We start from the raw sequence: 14,586 nt of genomic DNA, 5'->3' as shown, positions 1-14,586 counted from the left end.
AAAAATATTGTTTTTGAGTGGATTTTCCCTTTAAAATTTGATTGGAAGAATGCTGCCTCATTTCACTGTAAAGGTATTGCCTTAGGTCCATAGACATCCATGGTCATTTGGACCATTATTGAGATACTGCCAATTGAAACCCACCATTCTCATTGACATCCGCACTGGGGTGAATTTACAAGTCTCACAGTCTATGGAGGCAGGAGATTGAGACGTAATCTGAGCTAATCCATTTCACATCCGCCCCTTCACCCTGCCAGCACCCATACGCACAGGGGTGAGAAGAGAGAGACGGTGATAGGGGATGGAGGAGTGACATGACGAGGTGAGGATAAATTGAGGGGTGAAGGTTGGGGGACAGAGGGAGGGATGAGTAAGAGTGTTTCAAAACGGAGGGATTGACTGGGAGTGGAAAGGAAGGGTGAATCAATGGAGGGATGAAGAGAATGGCAGAGGATGGATAGAGATACCTCTCTAATCCCATTCCTCTGATCATCAGCTGGCCATCAGCTCTACCTCTTTGTCTCTGTCTCTCTGTCTCTCTCTTTCTCTCTGCCTCTCTGTCTGTTATTAATCCCTGTCTGTCTCACGGTTACAGCACACTGTACTGCCAAGACAAATTTAGCTATCCGAGGCCTGCTAGCGCACACGCACACACACGCGCACACACACACACACACACACGCGCGCGCGTGCGCGCCACACACACACACACACACACACACACACACACACACACACACACACACACACACACACACACACACACACACACACACACACCTCCTCTCCCCCATCTTATACCCATCTCCTCCCGAATCCCAGTCAGGCACACATTTTCTCCAAGATAGACATTAAGCAACTATCTCTACCTCCTTCCTTTCTTTCCCTGGCCCACAGGCAGAGCCTGACCAACAGCGATAGTATTCACCAACTCTCTCCCCCCCCGCTGTTGGACATGAGCTGGCCAATGGAGCCAAGCCATAGGGGTGGTTTGTCACTAATAGGCCAGTGGACTTTAGAAGGGGAGGGTGTGTGTGGTAGGTTTGGGGGTTGTGCAGAGAAGCTTTAGAATGAGCTTGTTCCTCCTCACCCCTGAAAGCTCGGAATACCGCTGATCCTTTCGAACGCTACTCAATGAGCCTGAAGTGGTACTTTTGAAGGTGTAATGTAATTTCCAGCTGGCTGGTCCATAGGCTCATTGCAAAGGAGGTTGGAAATGTATGTTCATTATTATCATTGCGTAATCCAATACAGTGATCACGTGTTTGAAATGGCTGTCATAAAGATGTTTTTTTAATCAGTTTTAATGACTGACATTACAAATTGCAAATGGCAACCAGTTTAATCCTCTGTTGGGACATTTTCAACCAACACTCTAATAGAACAGTTTCATGCTTCATAAAAAAGTGAGGTCAGTTGGCAAATGTTTGAAGGAGGTTGGCAGAAATAAACACACTACTTTCTATGGTATGCATGGTCAATCTGCTGCCATGTAGCTAAGTATTCTGTAGCCACTGGGTGTTATTGAAATGTTGTTGTTTTGTCACTCTAAACTTTTGGTTGTTGACCATGGAAATCTAAATATTGAATTGTTCTGGAATACAATGAATCCATATGTAGAGTGTAACTAACGTGTCATGTCTCTGTCCTACCCTCTCTCTCCAGAACTGTCGAGTGTGTTCTCTGTGTGGGGTCAGGCAGGCGGGCCAGTGGGCCCACAACATCACACTGTGCGAGGGTTGCCACGGGCAACCGGAGGAGCCCGCCCCCGCCCTGCCATGCCCACTGTGTGTGAGGGGCCAGGGCCACGGGGATGCCCCTAAGGACCTCCTCCTCACCTGCCACACATGCAAGAGGTATGCCTCATTCTGTCGCCTTGGTTACTGTCGATTTACAGTAAATTTGGAAAGTATTCAGACCCCTTTACTTTTTCCACATTTTGTTACGTTACGGTGTTATTCCAAAATTGACGAAATTACCCCATAATTACAAAGCGAAAACAGGTTTTTAGAAATCTTTGAAAATGTATACAAAATAAAAAAAAATATCCATGAGGTGGAAGGAATTGTCCGTAGAGCTCCGAGACAGGATTGTGTCAAGGAACAGATCTGGAGAAGGATACCAAAACATTTCTGCAGCAGTGAAGGTCCCCAAGAACACACTGGCCTCCATCATTTTTAAATGGAAGAAGTTTGGAACCACCAAGACTCTTCCTAGAGCTTCTTAGAGCGGCCAAACTGCGCTATCGGGGGAGAATGGCGTTGGTCAGGGAAGTGACCAAGAACCTGATGGTCACTCTGACAGAGCTCCAGAGTTCCTCTGTGGAGATGGGAGAACCTTCCAGAATGACAACCATCTCTGCAGCACTCCACCAATCAGGCCATTATGGTAGTGGCCAGACGGAAGATACTCCTCAGTAAAGGCACGACAGCCTGCTAAAGGACTCTGACCATGAGACACAAGATTCTCTGGTCTGATGAAACCAAGATTGAACTCTTTGGCCTGAATGCCAAGCGTCATGTCTGGAGGAAACCTGGCACCATCCACATGGTGATGCATGGTCGTCGCATCATCTTGCTGTGGGGATATTTTTCAGCGGCAGGGACTGGGAGTTTAGTCAGGATCGACGGAAAGATGAACGGATCAAAGTACAGAGTGATCCTTGATGAAAACCTGCTCCAGAGCGCTCAGGACCTCAGACTGGGGTGAAGGTTCACCTTCCAACAGGACAATGACCCTAAGCACACAACCAAGACAAAGCAGGAGTGGCTTCGAGACAAATCTCAATGTCCTTGAGTGGTCCAGCCAGGGCCAGGACTTGAACCTGATCGAACATCTCTGGTGAGACCTGAAAATAGCTGTGCAGCGATGCTTCCCATCCAACCTGACAGAGCTTGAGAGGATCTGCAGAGAAGAATGGGGGAAACTCTCCAAATACAAGTGTGCCAAGCTTACTCAAGACTCAAGGCTGTAATCACTGCAAAAGGTGCTTCAACAAAGTACTGAGTAAAGGGTCTGAATACTGAATACTTGCAAAAAAAACTATTTTTGCTTTGTCATTATGGGGCATTGTGTGTAGATTGAGGAAAAAAAAAACTATCAATTTTAGAATAAAGCTGTAACATAACAATTTTCAAAAAGTCAGGGGTCTGAATACTTCCCGAATACACTTTATGGTCCCCCACACTGCTGATGGATGCTGTGCCTCATTCTGTCGCCGTGCTTACTTAAGCAATAAGGCACGAAGGGGTGTGGTATATGGCCAATACACCACTGCGAAGGGCTGTTCTTACGCGCAACACAGAGTGCCTGGATACAGACCTTAGCCGTGGTATATTGGCCGTATACCACAAACCCCCAAGGTGCCTTATTGCTATTATAAACTGGTTACCAACGTAATTAGAGCAATAAAAATACATGTTATGTCATACCTGTGGTATACGGTCTGATTTACCACGGCTGTCAGCCAATCAGCATTCAGGGCTTGAACCACCCAGTTTATAATGTTGATTATGTTATGGTCCCCCATACTGCTGATGGATGCCGTGCAAGACAATGAGCTGATGCACAGTAGAGCTACAATATTTATTTAGTATGTGACTAGCCTGTTCCCAAATCTGTTAGTGATGTGGTCATTGTCATGTTTTGACAGCAGCACAAATCTGGGACCAGGCTTATATGTATCAGTCTGTGGTAGGGATGGGCACGGTTATTTGAAAATCCAAACACACGTTAATATTGAAATATTTGCAAGAGTATTCATTTTCAAAGAAAAATAAATCATAGGCCTATATTAACGATGAAAAGGCTTTGTCTAAATGTAGTTATCTTTGTGACATTGCTACACACAAGGACATACCATGACATTTGGAATTTTTAATTCAGTTAAACTGTAGTTATGACGTGCGCCCCATAAAAAGACATACCATAGTCTACACGGGTTTCTCACGTTTGTTGCCGTTGTTGGCCATTGAGTTGCAAGCAAGCCACAACCAAGTCGCACATGCTGGGCAGCATGCCACTTCCCAAGTTTAAGCCTACGTTTTTATGTACATGCATTTCGACTATCCGGATATCCGAAAACATGTCATGATATTATTTGAATAGTGAAATGATTTGAAATGCCCATCCCTAGTCAGTGATGTGTACTGTATCTGCCACATGGGACCTCTTTCAGTGTATCATCTGTCTCGTTACGTGTGATTGAGCTATTTATTGACTAACGATGTGGATTTGACACCCCGTTGTCGGCGTCATATAATGAATTGGATTATAATGTGGTTTACAGCTGGAGACTGTCACACCGCCAAAGAGTTAGCTAATATCTCAGATGGATTGTAACTGAATTGGTTTACAAGCTTTACAGATTGGAAAATGTAGCATTACAGAGTTGTAGCCCAGTAGGTTAGTTTAGTTGGTTTCACAGCTTACAAATGGTCAATACCAAAGGTCATCTCCAGTTCAGCAACTGGCCCAGCGCTCCAGCCAATCCCGGTCACTTAAAACAATTAATCGTTAGTTTACTGGCTACGTGAGCCTCTATACCGACTACTATTATTAACCAATCACTGAGCTGGATTTGGCCGCTCTGCCGAGAGCAAAGGTTTTTCCCCAACAGAGCGATTGTTGCCCCCGGCGACCACTGGGAGGTCGTTACGGCAATCCAGAGCTCATGCAGTTGGCGGCATAGTGATGCCTTTGTGATGAGGGGTCGGGAAAGTAAAGACCACTATGGCAAATGGATTGGTTTAACCAAGGTCCAGCAAGTTGCCTGAGGGTCAGCCATATCGTTCACCGTAGAGGACTCTTCCTGGCATCCAGGGAAGTAAATAGGAGCTGCAAACCCAAATCAGCCCCTAGACCCTTCAAACTCAAGTCTGGACCTCGAAGCCAGTTCCACTTTATTTTTTCATTGTTCTTCTCTAATCAGGGACTGATTTAGACCTGGGACAACAGGTGTGTATGCTTTCAGTTGAGCGTACTAGCTCTTCGTGTGCCTACTGGAAGTTGATGCTTTTGCTATGCAACCTCTTGTTAGATAGTTAGCATAACAAATTACTAGTTAGACATTTTACGACTTCGGCTGTGTTCTTAAGTTCAATCTGGAGTGCCAGAGTGCGCTTGTAAATTCAGAGCATTGTCAGATTGCCCGTTTGTACATTCAGAGCGTTTCGCTCTTGAAGCGCACACGGGACGCTCGGGCCGAGGAGTAGGGTTGATTTGAGCGTTCTGACCTTACAACGGCAGTCAAGCACCCAAGCTAACATTGGCTAGCTTGCTAGCTACTTACAGACACAAATGAGACCACTGTGACCATTTTACTCTCCCTAGCAGAGCTGGTTAGGCAGTTTTCATGTTATCCAGAGCGTTGGTGACTAACTGTGCTGCTGGCAACAATTTAATTACACTTTTTTGCCGACGTTTACTGACACCGGCCATATTCAACGGGTGTTGAATGCTCGTAAATTCATTATTCTGCGCTCTGCTACACTCAGAGGAGAGTCCTCTGAAATTGTAGTAGATAGCCAGAGAGAATTTCCGAAAGCACCCGAATGTCCATTGAGAACACACAATGACTATACCAGATAAGAATGACAGGAATAATCAAGTCAATAAACGTTGGGTAGTTAGTTAGTTAGCCTATGGTTAACATACTGTCAAGTTTGATGTAAGTAGCCAACTAACATTAGGTAGCTAGCTAACAACATATCGGTACATACTGCTGTAATGATACGCTATGTAGTTCGTAAGGACAGCATGGTTAACAAATTGTCAGCCAATAGGACGTGTTGGGTAACATATTTTAAGTCATTACTTTATTTCATTGCTCAACATTATCTTAACATTTGTCATAATTAGTTAAAGCAATGAATTTGTATCTGCTCTCGTTGTACTTCGACTGCATATTTTCCTCCATTTTCTTCAAATCTGGAAACGGTGTGACGCCATGCCCATTTCCTGAATTGCATTATGGGCCCTAAATTACGGAAATAGTGTCCTCTGCGTCTATACTTCATATTTTGGTGAATTTAGTATGACATCCGGGAAATTTTGGCATACTAACTATATCCATACTATGACCAATAATCATGCTACTCAATTTACATCACAAATAGTATGGTTAGTGCGGTTAGTATGAGTATTCGAACACAACTCAGCTCCCGGAGAGGGCTGAAATGGCCATCCTCTGAGGCCCCTCTTAAGTACTTCTGAGCATACTCACATTGCTGAGTGGGGCTCACAGCCAATTCTCTAGTAGTAATCCAAAAGTTCCCCAAACATAGTCAAAAGTATTGCTGTTATTTAACTGCATGGTGCATTTGCTTAGCGCTTACACGTATCACTGACTCTGCAAACTAGCTCATTCTTGCCAGTTTCCCCGCTGAAACTCTAATAAAACTCACACCGGTCCGTCTTTTGCAGTAGCCGGAGCTCAGGAATCGCTGGGAAAGGCAGACTTAGTAATTTGGAGGCCCCAGGTAGACATGCCATACTCTTTTTGGCCAGACAGCATCAGATGCATGGGCTACACATACATGTCCTCTGTCTCCACGACAGTGACTGTATTATCAGCAGCACCTGTCTTTAGAAAAAAGAAATGCGTATTCTATCCCCCTTGTATCTAAGGGCCTGAGGGTCTGAGTTTCTACTAAGCTTTCCTCGTTGAAAATCAGCCTTCCCTAATGCATATCTCGAGCTTATTAAACAGGCAGATTTTGATGGGGATTTAAAAAAAATACATATAATATTTGAATAAAATAAAAACTCAGCAAAAAAGAAACGTCCTCTCACTGGCAACTGCGTTTATTTTCAGCAAACTTAACATTTGTAAATATTTGTATGAACATAACAAGATTCAACAACTAAGACATAAACTGAACAAGTTCCACAGACATGTGACTAACAGAAATGGAATAATGTGTCCTTGAACAAAGTGGGGGTCAAAAGTAACAGTCAATATCTGGTGTGGCATCTCCTCCTCATGGACTGCACCAGATTTGCCAGTTTTTGCTGTGAGATGTTACCCCACTCTTCCACCAAGGCACCTGCAAGTTCCCGGACATTTCTGGGGGGAATGGCCCTAGCCCTCACCCTCCAATCCAACAGGTCCCAGAAATGCTCAACGGGATTGAGATCCGAGCTCTTCGCTGGCCATGGCAGAACACTGACATTCCTCTCTTGCAGGAAATCACGCACAGAACGAGCAGTATGGCTGGTGACATTGTCATGCTGGAGGGTCAAACGCCTTTGGCCGCCTTTCCTTTCAGTTCTCTGCTGCCAATGACTGGAATGAATTGCAAAATTCTAACTTTAAGCATCAGCTGTCAGAGCAGCTTACCGATCGCTGCAGCTGTACATAGCCCATCTGTAAATAGCCCTTCCGACTACCTACCCCATCCCCATATTGTTTTTATTTACTTTTTTGCTCTTTTGCACACCAGTATTTCTACTTGCACATCATCATCTGCACATCTATCACTCCAGTGTTACATTTCTAAATTGTAATTACTTCGCTACTATGGCCTATTTATTGCCTTACCGCCTTACTCCATTTGCACACACTGTATATAGATTTTTCTATTGTTATTGACTGTACTTTTGTTTATTCAATGTGTAACTCTGTTTTTTTTGTTGCACTGCTTTGCTTTATCTTGGCCAGGTCGCAGTTGTAAATGAGAACTTGTTCTCAACTGGCCAACCTGGTTAAATGAAGGTGAAATAAAAATAAAACATGTCAGGATGAGCTTGCAGGAAGGGTACCACATGAGGGAGGAGGATGTCTTCCCTGTAACGCACAGCGTTGAGATTGCCTGCAATGACAGAGTACAGGCCTCGATGTAACGCTCATTCCTTCGACAATAAACGTGAAACCGACCATGACCCCTTGGTGAGACAAAACCGCGACTTGTCAGAGGAGCACTTTTTGCCAGTCCTGTCTGGTCCAGCGGTGGGTTTGTGCACATAGGCGACGTTGCTGCCGGTGATGTCTGGTGAGGACCTGCCTTACAACAGGCCTTCCAAGCCCACAGTCCAGCCTCTCTCAGCCTATTGCGCACAGTCTGAGCACCGATGGAGGGATTGTGCATTCCTGGTGTAACTCGGGCAGTTGTGGTTGCCATCCTGTACCTGTCCCGCGGGTGTGATGTTCAGATGTACTGATCCTGTGCAGGTGTTACAAGTGGTCTGCCACTGCGAGGACGATCAGTTGTCCATTCAGTACGGACATTGCAATTTATTGCCCTGGCCACATTTGTAGTCTTCATGCCTTCTTGCAGCATGCCTAAGGCACATTCACGCAGATGAGCAGGGACCCTGGGCATCTTTCTTTTGGTGTTTTTCAGAGTCAGTAGAAAGGCCTCTTTAGTGTCCTAGGTTTTCAATACTGTGACCTTAATTGCCTACCGTCTAATCTGTTAGTGTCTTAACGACCCTTCCACAGGTGCATGTTCATTCATTGTTTATGGTTCATTGAACAAGCATGGGAAACAGTGTTTAAACCCTTTACAATAAAGATCTGTGAATTTATTTGGATTTTTTTCAAATTATCTTTGAAAGACAGGGTCCTGAGAAAGGGATGTTTTCTTTTCTATATATATATATTTTTTGGAGCAGTGTGTGTGTGTGTGTGTGTGTGTGTGTGTGTGTGTGTGTGTGTGTGTGTGTGTGTATGTATATATATATATATATATATATATATATATATATATATATATACACATATATATACACATACACACACACACACACACACACACACACTGCTCCAAAAAATAAAGGGAACACTTAAACAACACAATGTTACTCCAAGTCAATCACACTTCTGTGAAATCAAACTGTCCACTTAGGAAGCAACACTGATTGACAATACATTTCACATGCTGTTGTGCAAATGGAATAGACAACAGGTGGAAATTATAGGCAATTAGCAAGACACCCCCAATAAAGGAGTGGTTCTGCAGGTGGGGACCACAGACCATTTCTCAGTTCCTATGCTTCCTGGCTGATGTTTTGGTCACTTTTGAATGCTGGCGGTGCTTTCACTCTAGTGGTAGCATGAGACGGAGTCTACAACCCACACAAGTGGCTCAGGTAGTGCAGCTCATCCTGGATGGCACATCAATGTGAACTGTGGCAAGAAGGTTTGCTGTGTCTGTCAGCGTAGTGTCCAGAGCATGGAGGCGCTACCAGGAGACAGGCCAGTACATCAGGAGACGTGGAGGAGGCCGTAGGAGGGCAACAACCCAGCAGCAGGACCGCTACCTCCGCCTTTGTGCAAGGAGGAGCAGGAGGAGCACTGCCAGAGCACTGTAAAATGACCTCCAGCAGGCCACAAATGTGCATGTGTCTGCTCAAACGGTCAGAAACCGACTCCATGAGGATGGTATGAGGGCCCGACGTCCACAGGTGGGGGTTGTGCTTACAGCCCAACACCGTGCAGGACGTTTGGCATTTGCCAGAGAACACCAAGATTGCCAAATTCGCCACTGGCGCCCTGTGCTCTTCACAGATGAAAGCAGGTTCACACTGAGCACATGTGACAGACGTGTCAGAGTCTGGAGACGCCGTGGAGAACGTTCTACTGCCTGCAACATCCTCCAGCATGACCGGTTTGGCGGTGGGTCAGTCATGGTGTGGGGTGGCATTTCTTTGGGGGGCCGCACAGCCCTCCATGTGCTCGCCAGAGGTAGCCTGACTGCCATTAGGTACCGAGATGAGATCCTCAGACCCCTTGTGAGACCATATGCTGGTGCGGTTGGCCCTGGGTTCCTCCTAATGCAAGACAATGCTAGACCTCATGTGGCTGGAGTGTGTCAGCAGTTCCTGCAAGAGGAAGGCATTGATGCTATGGACTGGCCCGCCCGTTCCCCAGACCTGAATCCAATTGAGCACATCTGGGACATCATGTCTCGCTCCATCCACCAACGCCACGTTGCACCACAGACTGTCCAGGAGTTGGCGGATGCTTTAGTCCAGGTCTGGGAGGAGATCCCTCAGGAGACTATCCGCCACCTCATCAGGAGCATGCCCAGGCGTTGTAGGGAGGTCATACAGGCACGTGGAGGCCACACACACTACTGAGCCTCATTTTGACTTGTTTTAAGGACATTACATCAAAGTTGGATCAGCCTGTAGTGTGGTTTTCCACTTTAATTTTGAGTGTGACTCCAAATCCAGACCTCCATGGGTTGGTAAATTGGATTTCCATTGATTATTTTTATGTGATTTTGTTGTCAGCACATTCAACTATGTAAAGAAAAAAGTATTTAATAAGATTATTTCATTCATTCAGATCTAGGATGTGTTATTTTAGTGTTCCCTTTATTTTTTTGAGCAGTATATATACGTCCCTTTCTCAGGACCCTGTCTATGAAATAACACATGGAATCATGTCATAACCAAAAAAGTGTTAAACAAATCAAAATATATTTGAGATTCTTCAAATTAGCCACACTTTGCCTTGATGACAGCTTTGCAACTCATCCCAAACCATCTCAATTGGGTTGAGGTTGGGTGATTGCAGAGGCGAGGTCATCTGATGCAGCACTCCATCACTCTCCTTGGTCAAATAGCCCTTACACAGCCTGGAGGTGTGTTTTGGGTCATTGTCCTGTTGAAAATCAAATGATAGTCCCACTAAGCGCAAACCAGATGGGTTGGCGTATCGCTGCAGAATGCTGTGGTAGCCATGCTGGTTAATTGTGCCTTGAATTCTAAATAAATCACTGACAGTGTCAGCAGAGCACCATCACACCACCTCCTCCATGCTTCACGGTGGGAACCACATATGCAGAGTTCATCCGTTCACCTACTCTGCGTCTCACAAAGACACGGCGGTTGGAACCAAAAATCTCACATTTTGACTCATCAGACCAAAGGACAGATGTCTACTTGTCTAATGTCCATTGCTCATGTTTCTTGGCCCAAGCAAGTCTTTTCTTCTTATTGGTATCCTTTAGTAGTGGTTTCTTTGCAGCAATTCAACCATGAAGGCCTGATTCACGCAGTGTCTGAACAGTTGATGTTGAGATGTATCTGTTACTTGAACTCCGTGATGCATTTATTTGGGCTGCAATCTGAGGTTAACTCTAATGAACTTATTCTCTGCGGCAGAGGTCTTCCTTTCCTGTGGCGGTCTTCCTTTCCTGTGGCGATCCTCATGAGCCAGTTTCATCATAGCACTTGATGGTTTTTAGCGACTGCACTTTAAGAAACTTTCAAAGTTCTTGAAATTATCCATATTGACTGACGTTCATGTTTTAAAGTACTCTTTGTTTATTTGAGCTGTTCTTGACATAATATGGACTTGGTCTTTTACCAAATAGGGCTATCTTCTGTATACCACCCGTACCTTTTCACAGCACAACTGATTGGCTCAAACGTATTAAGAAGGAAAGAAGTTCTACAAATTAGCTTTTAACTTCTTGCGGATCGTCCCATCTGGCCAACATCTGGTGAAATTGCAGAGTGCGAAATTCAAATTAAATTACTATAAATATTTAACTTTCATGAAATCACAAGTGCAATACATCAAAATAAAACTTAACTTGTAAATCCAGCCAAGGTGTCAGATTTCAAAAATGCTTTACGGCGAAAGCAAACCATACGATTATCTAAGGTCAGCGCCCAGCACACAAATGCATAACATATAATTTTCAACCAAGTCAGAAATTCGAAATAATATATGCCTTACCTTTTGACGATCTTCTTCTGTTGGCACTCCAAAAGGTCCCAGTTACATTACAAATGGTCCTTTTGTTCGATAAAGTCCTTCTTTATATCCTGGGCCTGAGTAGCAGGCACTTTACTTTGGGCACGCTTTTCATCTGGACGTCAAAATACTGCCCCCTATCCCAAAGAAGTTAAGAAGGCACACCTGTTAATTGAAATGCTTTCCACTTGACTACCTCATGAAGCTGGTTGAGAGAATACAAATCTGTCATCAAGGCAAAGGGTGGCTACATTATTTAATTTGTTTAACACTTTTTTTGTTACTCCATGATTCCATATGTGTTATTTCATAGTTATGTCTTCACTATTATTCTCAATGTAGAAAATAGTAAAAATAAAGAAAAACCCTGGAATGAGCCAAGCTGGGAATAATTTGTTTATGCCCAGCTCATGAGGCCCCTTGATGTGAGGCCTGCGGCAATTGCCTCTTCTGCCTAATAGTAAGTCCGCCAGTGGTCGCTGGAGAAGCACAATTCCCCATAATGACCCTCTGCCTACTGCGGACACTCACTTGGGGGCCCTCTCGACACAGCCGGCTGACAGGCCCAGGTGCCTGCGCAGAAATGTAATTACTGCAGACAGGGAGAGCCAGAGAGAAAATTGAACAGGAGACAAGTCAGGCTGCAGGCACGCCACTGGAACACACCTGCAGCAGGGCGACAGGGAAGAGTAGGGTGTGGGTGGGGGGGAAAGGGAGAGACTGGCGGAGAGAGCATGGCAGAAGAAGCGAGGGGGGAGCAAGGCAGAGTACGCAGGGGGTGGGGGGGGGCGGGGCAATAAAGGCAGGAAGAGTGGAGGAGAGTGAGCGACTGGGGAAACCCGGCTGGGAGAGCAAACCCACAAACCACAGGCTTAGAGTCCCTTCCATGGAGGCTTACTGACTGATGATGAGCCCAACCTGCCTGGCTAAAAAGTTGTTTCATGCCTAATGCTTTGGGGTGGATGTCAAATAACTATTCCTGGTGTAAGGAATGACTTGAAAACCAGCTTCACATGTATGACAATTAAATCTTCACTGTTATGATGAAGCATGTGATTGTGGTACGTTCCAGTCATAAGTATTTATTGCGTCATCTTAGTCACGTCAGGTTGAAGTAATGTAAAGCTGTTTGTTTATTTAATTGTGTTTGGTGGTTCTCTCTCAGGTGGCTTCATGGGGAGTGTGAGAAGCAGGCAGGGGGCAACTCGGACCTCCACCCACAGGCCGACTACATGTGCACCGTCTGTAAGCAGGTGGAGAGCGACATGGTGGAAACCCCGGCCAGCCCCATCCAGGAATCCACAGAACCAGAACCAGAACCCACTATGGGTAAGAAACACACACAGCTCTGAACAGCTGTAATTTACCTACAGTTGAAGTCGGTAGTTTACATACACTTAGGTTGGAGTCATTAAAATTCACACATTTCTTGTTAACAAACTATAGTTTTAGCAAGTCGGTTAAAACATCTACATGACACAAGAATTTTTCCAACAATTGTTTACAGACAGATTATTTCACTTATAATTCACTGTATCACAATTCCAGTGGGTTACAAGTTTACATACACTAAGTTGACTGTGCCTTTAAACAGCTTGGAAAATTCCAGAAAATGATGTCATGGCTTTAGAAGCTTTTGATAGGCTAATTAACATCATTTGAGTCAATTGGAGGTGTACCTGTGGATGTATTTCAAGGCCTACCTTCAAACTCAGTGTCTCTTTGCTTGACATCATGAGGAAATCAGCCAAGACCTCAGAAAAAAATGTAGACCTCCACAAGTCTGGTTCATCCTTGGGAGCAATTTCCAAATGCCTGAAGGTACCACGTTCATCTGTACAAACAATAGTACACAAGTATAAACACCATGGGACCACGCCTCCGTCATACCGCTCAGGAAGGAGACACGTTCTGTCTCCTAGAGATGAACGTTCTTTGGTGCGAAATGTGCAAATCAATCCCAGAACAACAGCAAAGGACCCTGTGAAGATGCTGGAGGAAACGGGTACAAAAGTATCTATATCCTCAGTAAAACGAGTCCTATATCGACATAACCTGAAAGGCCGCTCGGCAAGGAAGAAGCCGCTGCTCCAAAACCACCATAAAAAAGCCAGACTACGGTATGCAACTGCACATGGAGACAAAGATCGTACCTTTTTGAGAAATGTCCTCTGGTCTGATGAAACAAAAATATAACTGTTTGGCCATAATGACCATCGTTATGTTTGGAGGAAAAAGGGGGAGGCTTGCAAGCCGAAGAACACCATCCCAACTGTGAAGCACGGGGGTGGCAGCATCATGTTGTGGTGGTGCTTTGCTGCAGGAGGTACTGGTGCACTTCACAAAACAGATGGCATCATGAGGCAGGAAAATTATGTGGATATATTGAAGCAACATCTCAAGACATCAGTCAGGACTTTCATCTTTGGTCGCAAATGGGTCTTCCAAATGGACAATGACCCCAAGCATACTTCCAAAGTTGTGGCAAAATGGCTTAAGGACAACAAAGTCAAGGTATTGGAGTGGCCATCACAAAGCCCTGACCTCAATGCTATAGAGCATCCTATAGAGCATTTGTGGGCAGAACTGAAAAGTGTGTGAGAGCAAGGAGGCATAGAAACCTGACTCAGGAGGAATTGGCCAAAATTCACCCCACTTATTGTGGGAAGCTTGTGGAAGGCTACCTGAAACGTTTGACCCAAGTTAAACAATTTAAAGGCAATGCTACCAAATACTAGTTGAGTGTATGTGAACTTCTGACCCACTGAGAATGTGATGACAGAAATAAAAGCTGAAATAAATCATTCTCTCTACTATTATTCTGACATTTCACATTTTTCAAATAAAGTGGTGATCCTAACTGACCTAAGACG

General features: G+C 44.8%; 1 protein-coding gene across 1 annotated transcript in view; it reads left to right on the top strand.

Moving 5' to 3' along the window:
* The window catches only part of LOC106590429 (histone-lysine N-methyltransferase 2C), a 206,257-nt gene that overhangs the window by 81,022 nt on the left and 110,649 nt on the right, over positions 1-14,586 (top strand). The window contains exons 10-11 of the mRNA XM_082970632.1: positions 1,669-1,859; positions 12,879-13,042. Coding sequence (XP_082826758.1) covers positions 1,669-1,859; positions 12,879-13,042 — 355 coding nt within the window. The remainder of the gene's footprint in view (positions 1-1,668; positions 1,860-12,878; positions 13,043-14,586) is intronic.

The sequence above is a fragment of the Salmo salar genome, chromosome 29, assembly GCF_965601325.2.
Source record: "Salmo salar chromosome 29, fSalSal1, whole genome shotgun sequence".
NCBI classification, from domain to species: Eukaryota; Metazoa; Chordata; class Actinopteri; order Salmoniformes; family Salmonidae; genus Salmo; species Salmo salar.
Note: the sequence above shows the minus strand (reverse complement) of the source record. Positions and strands in the feature narration are given on the sequence as shown.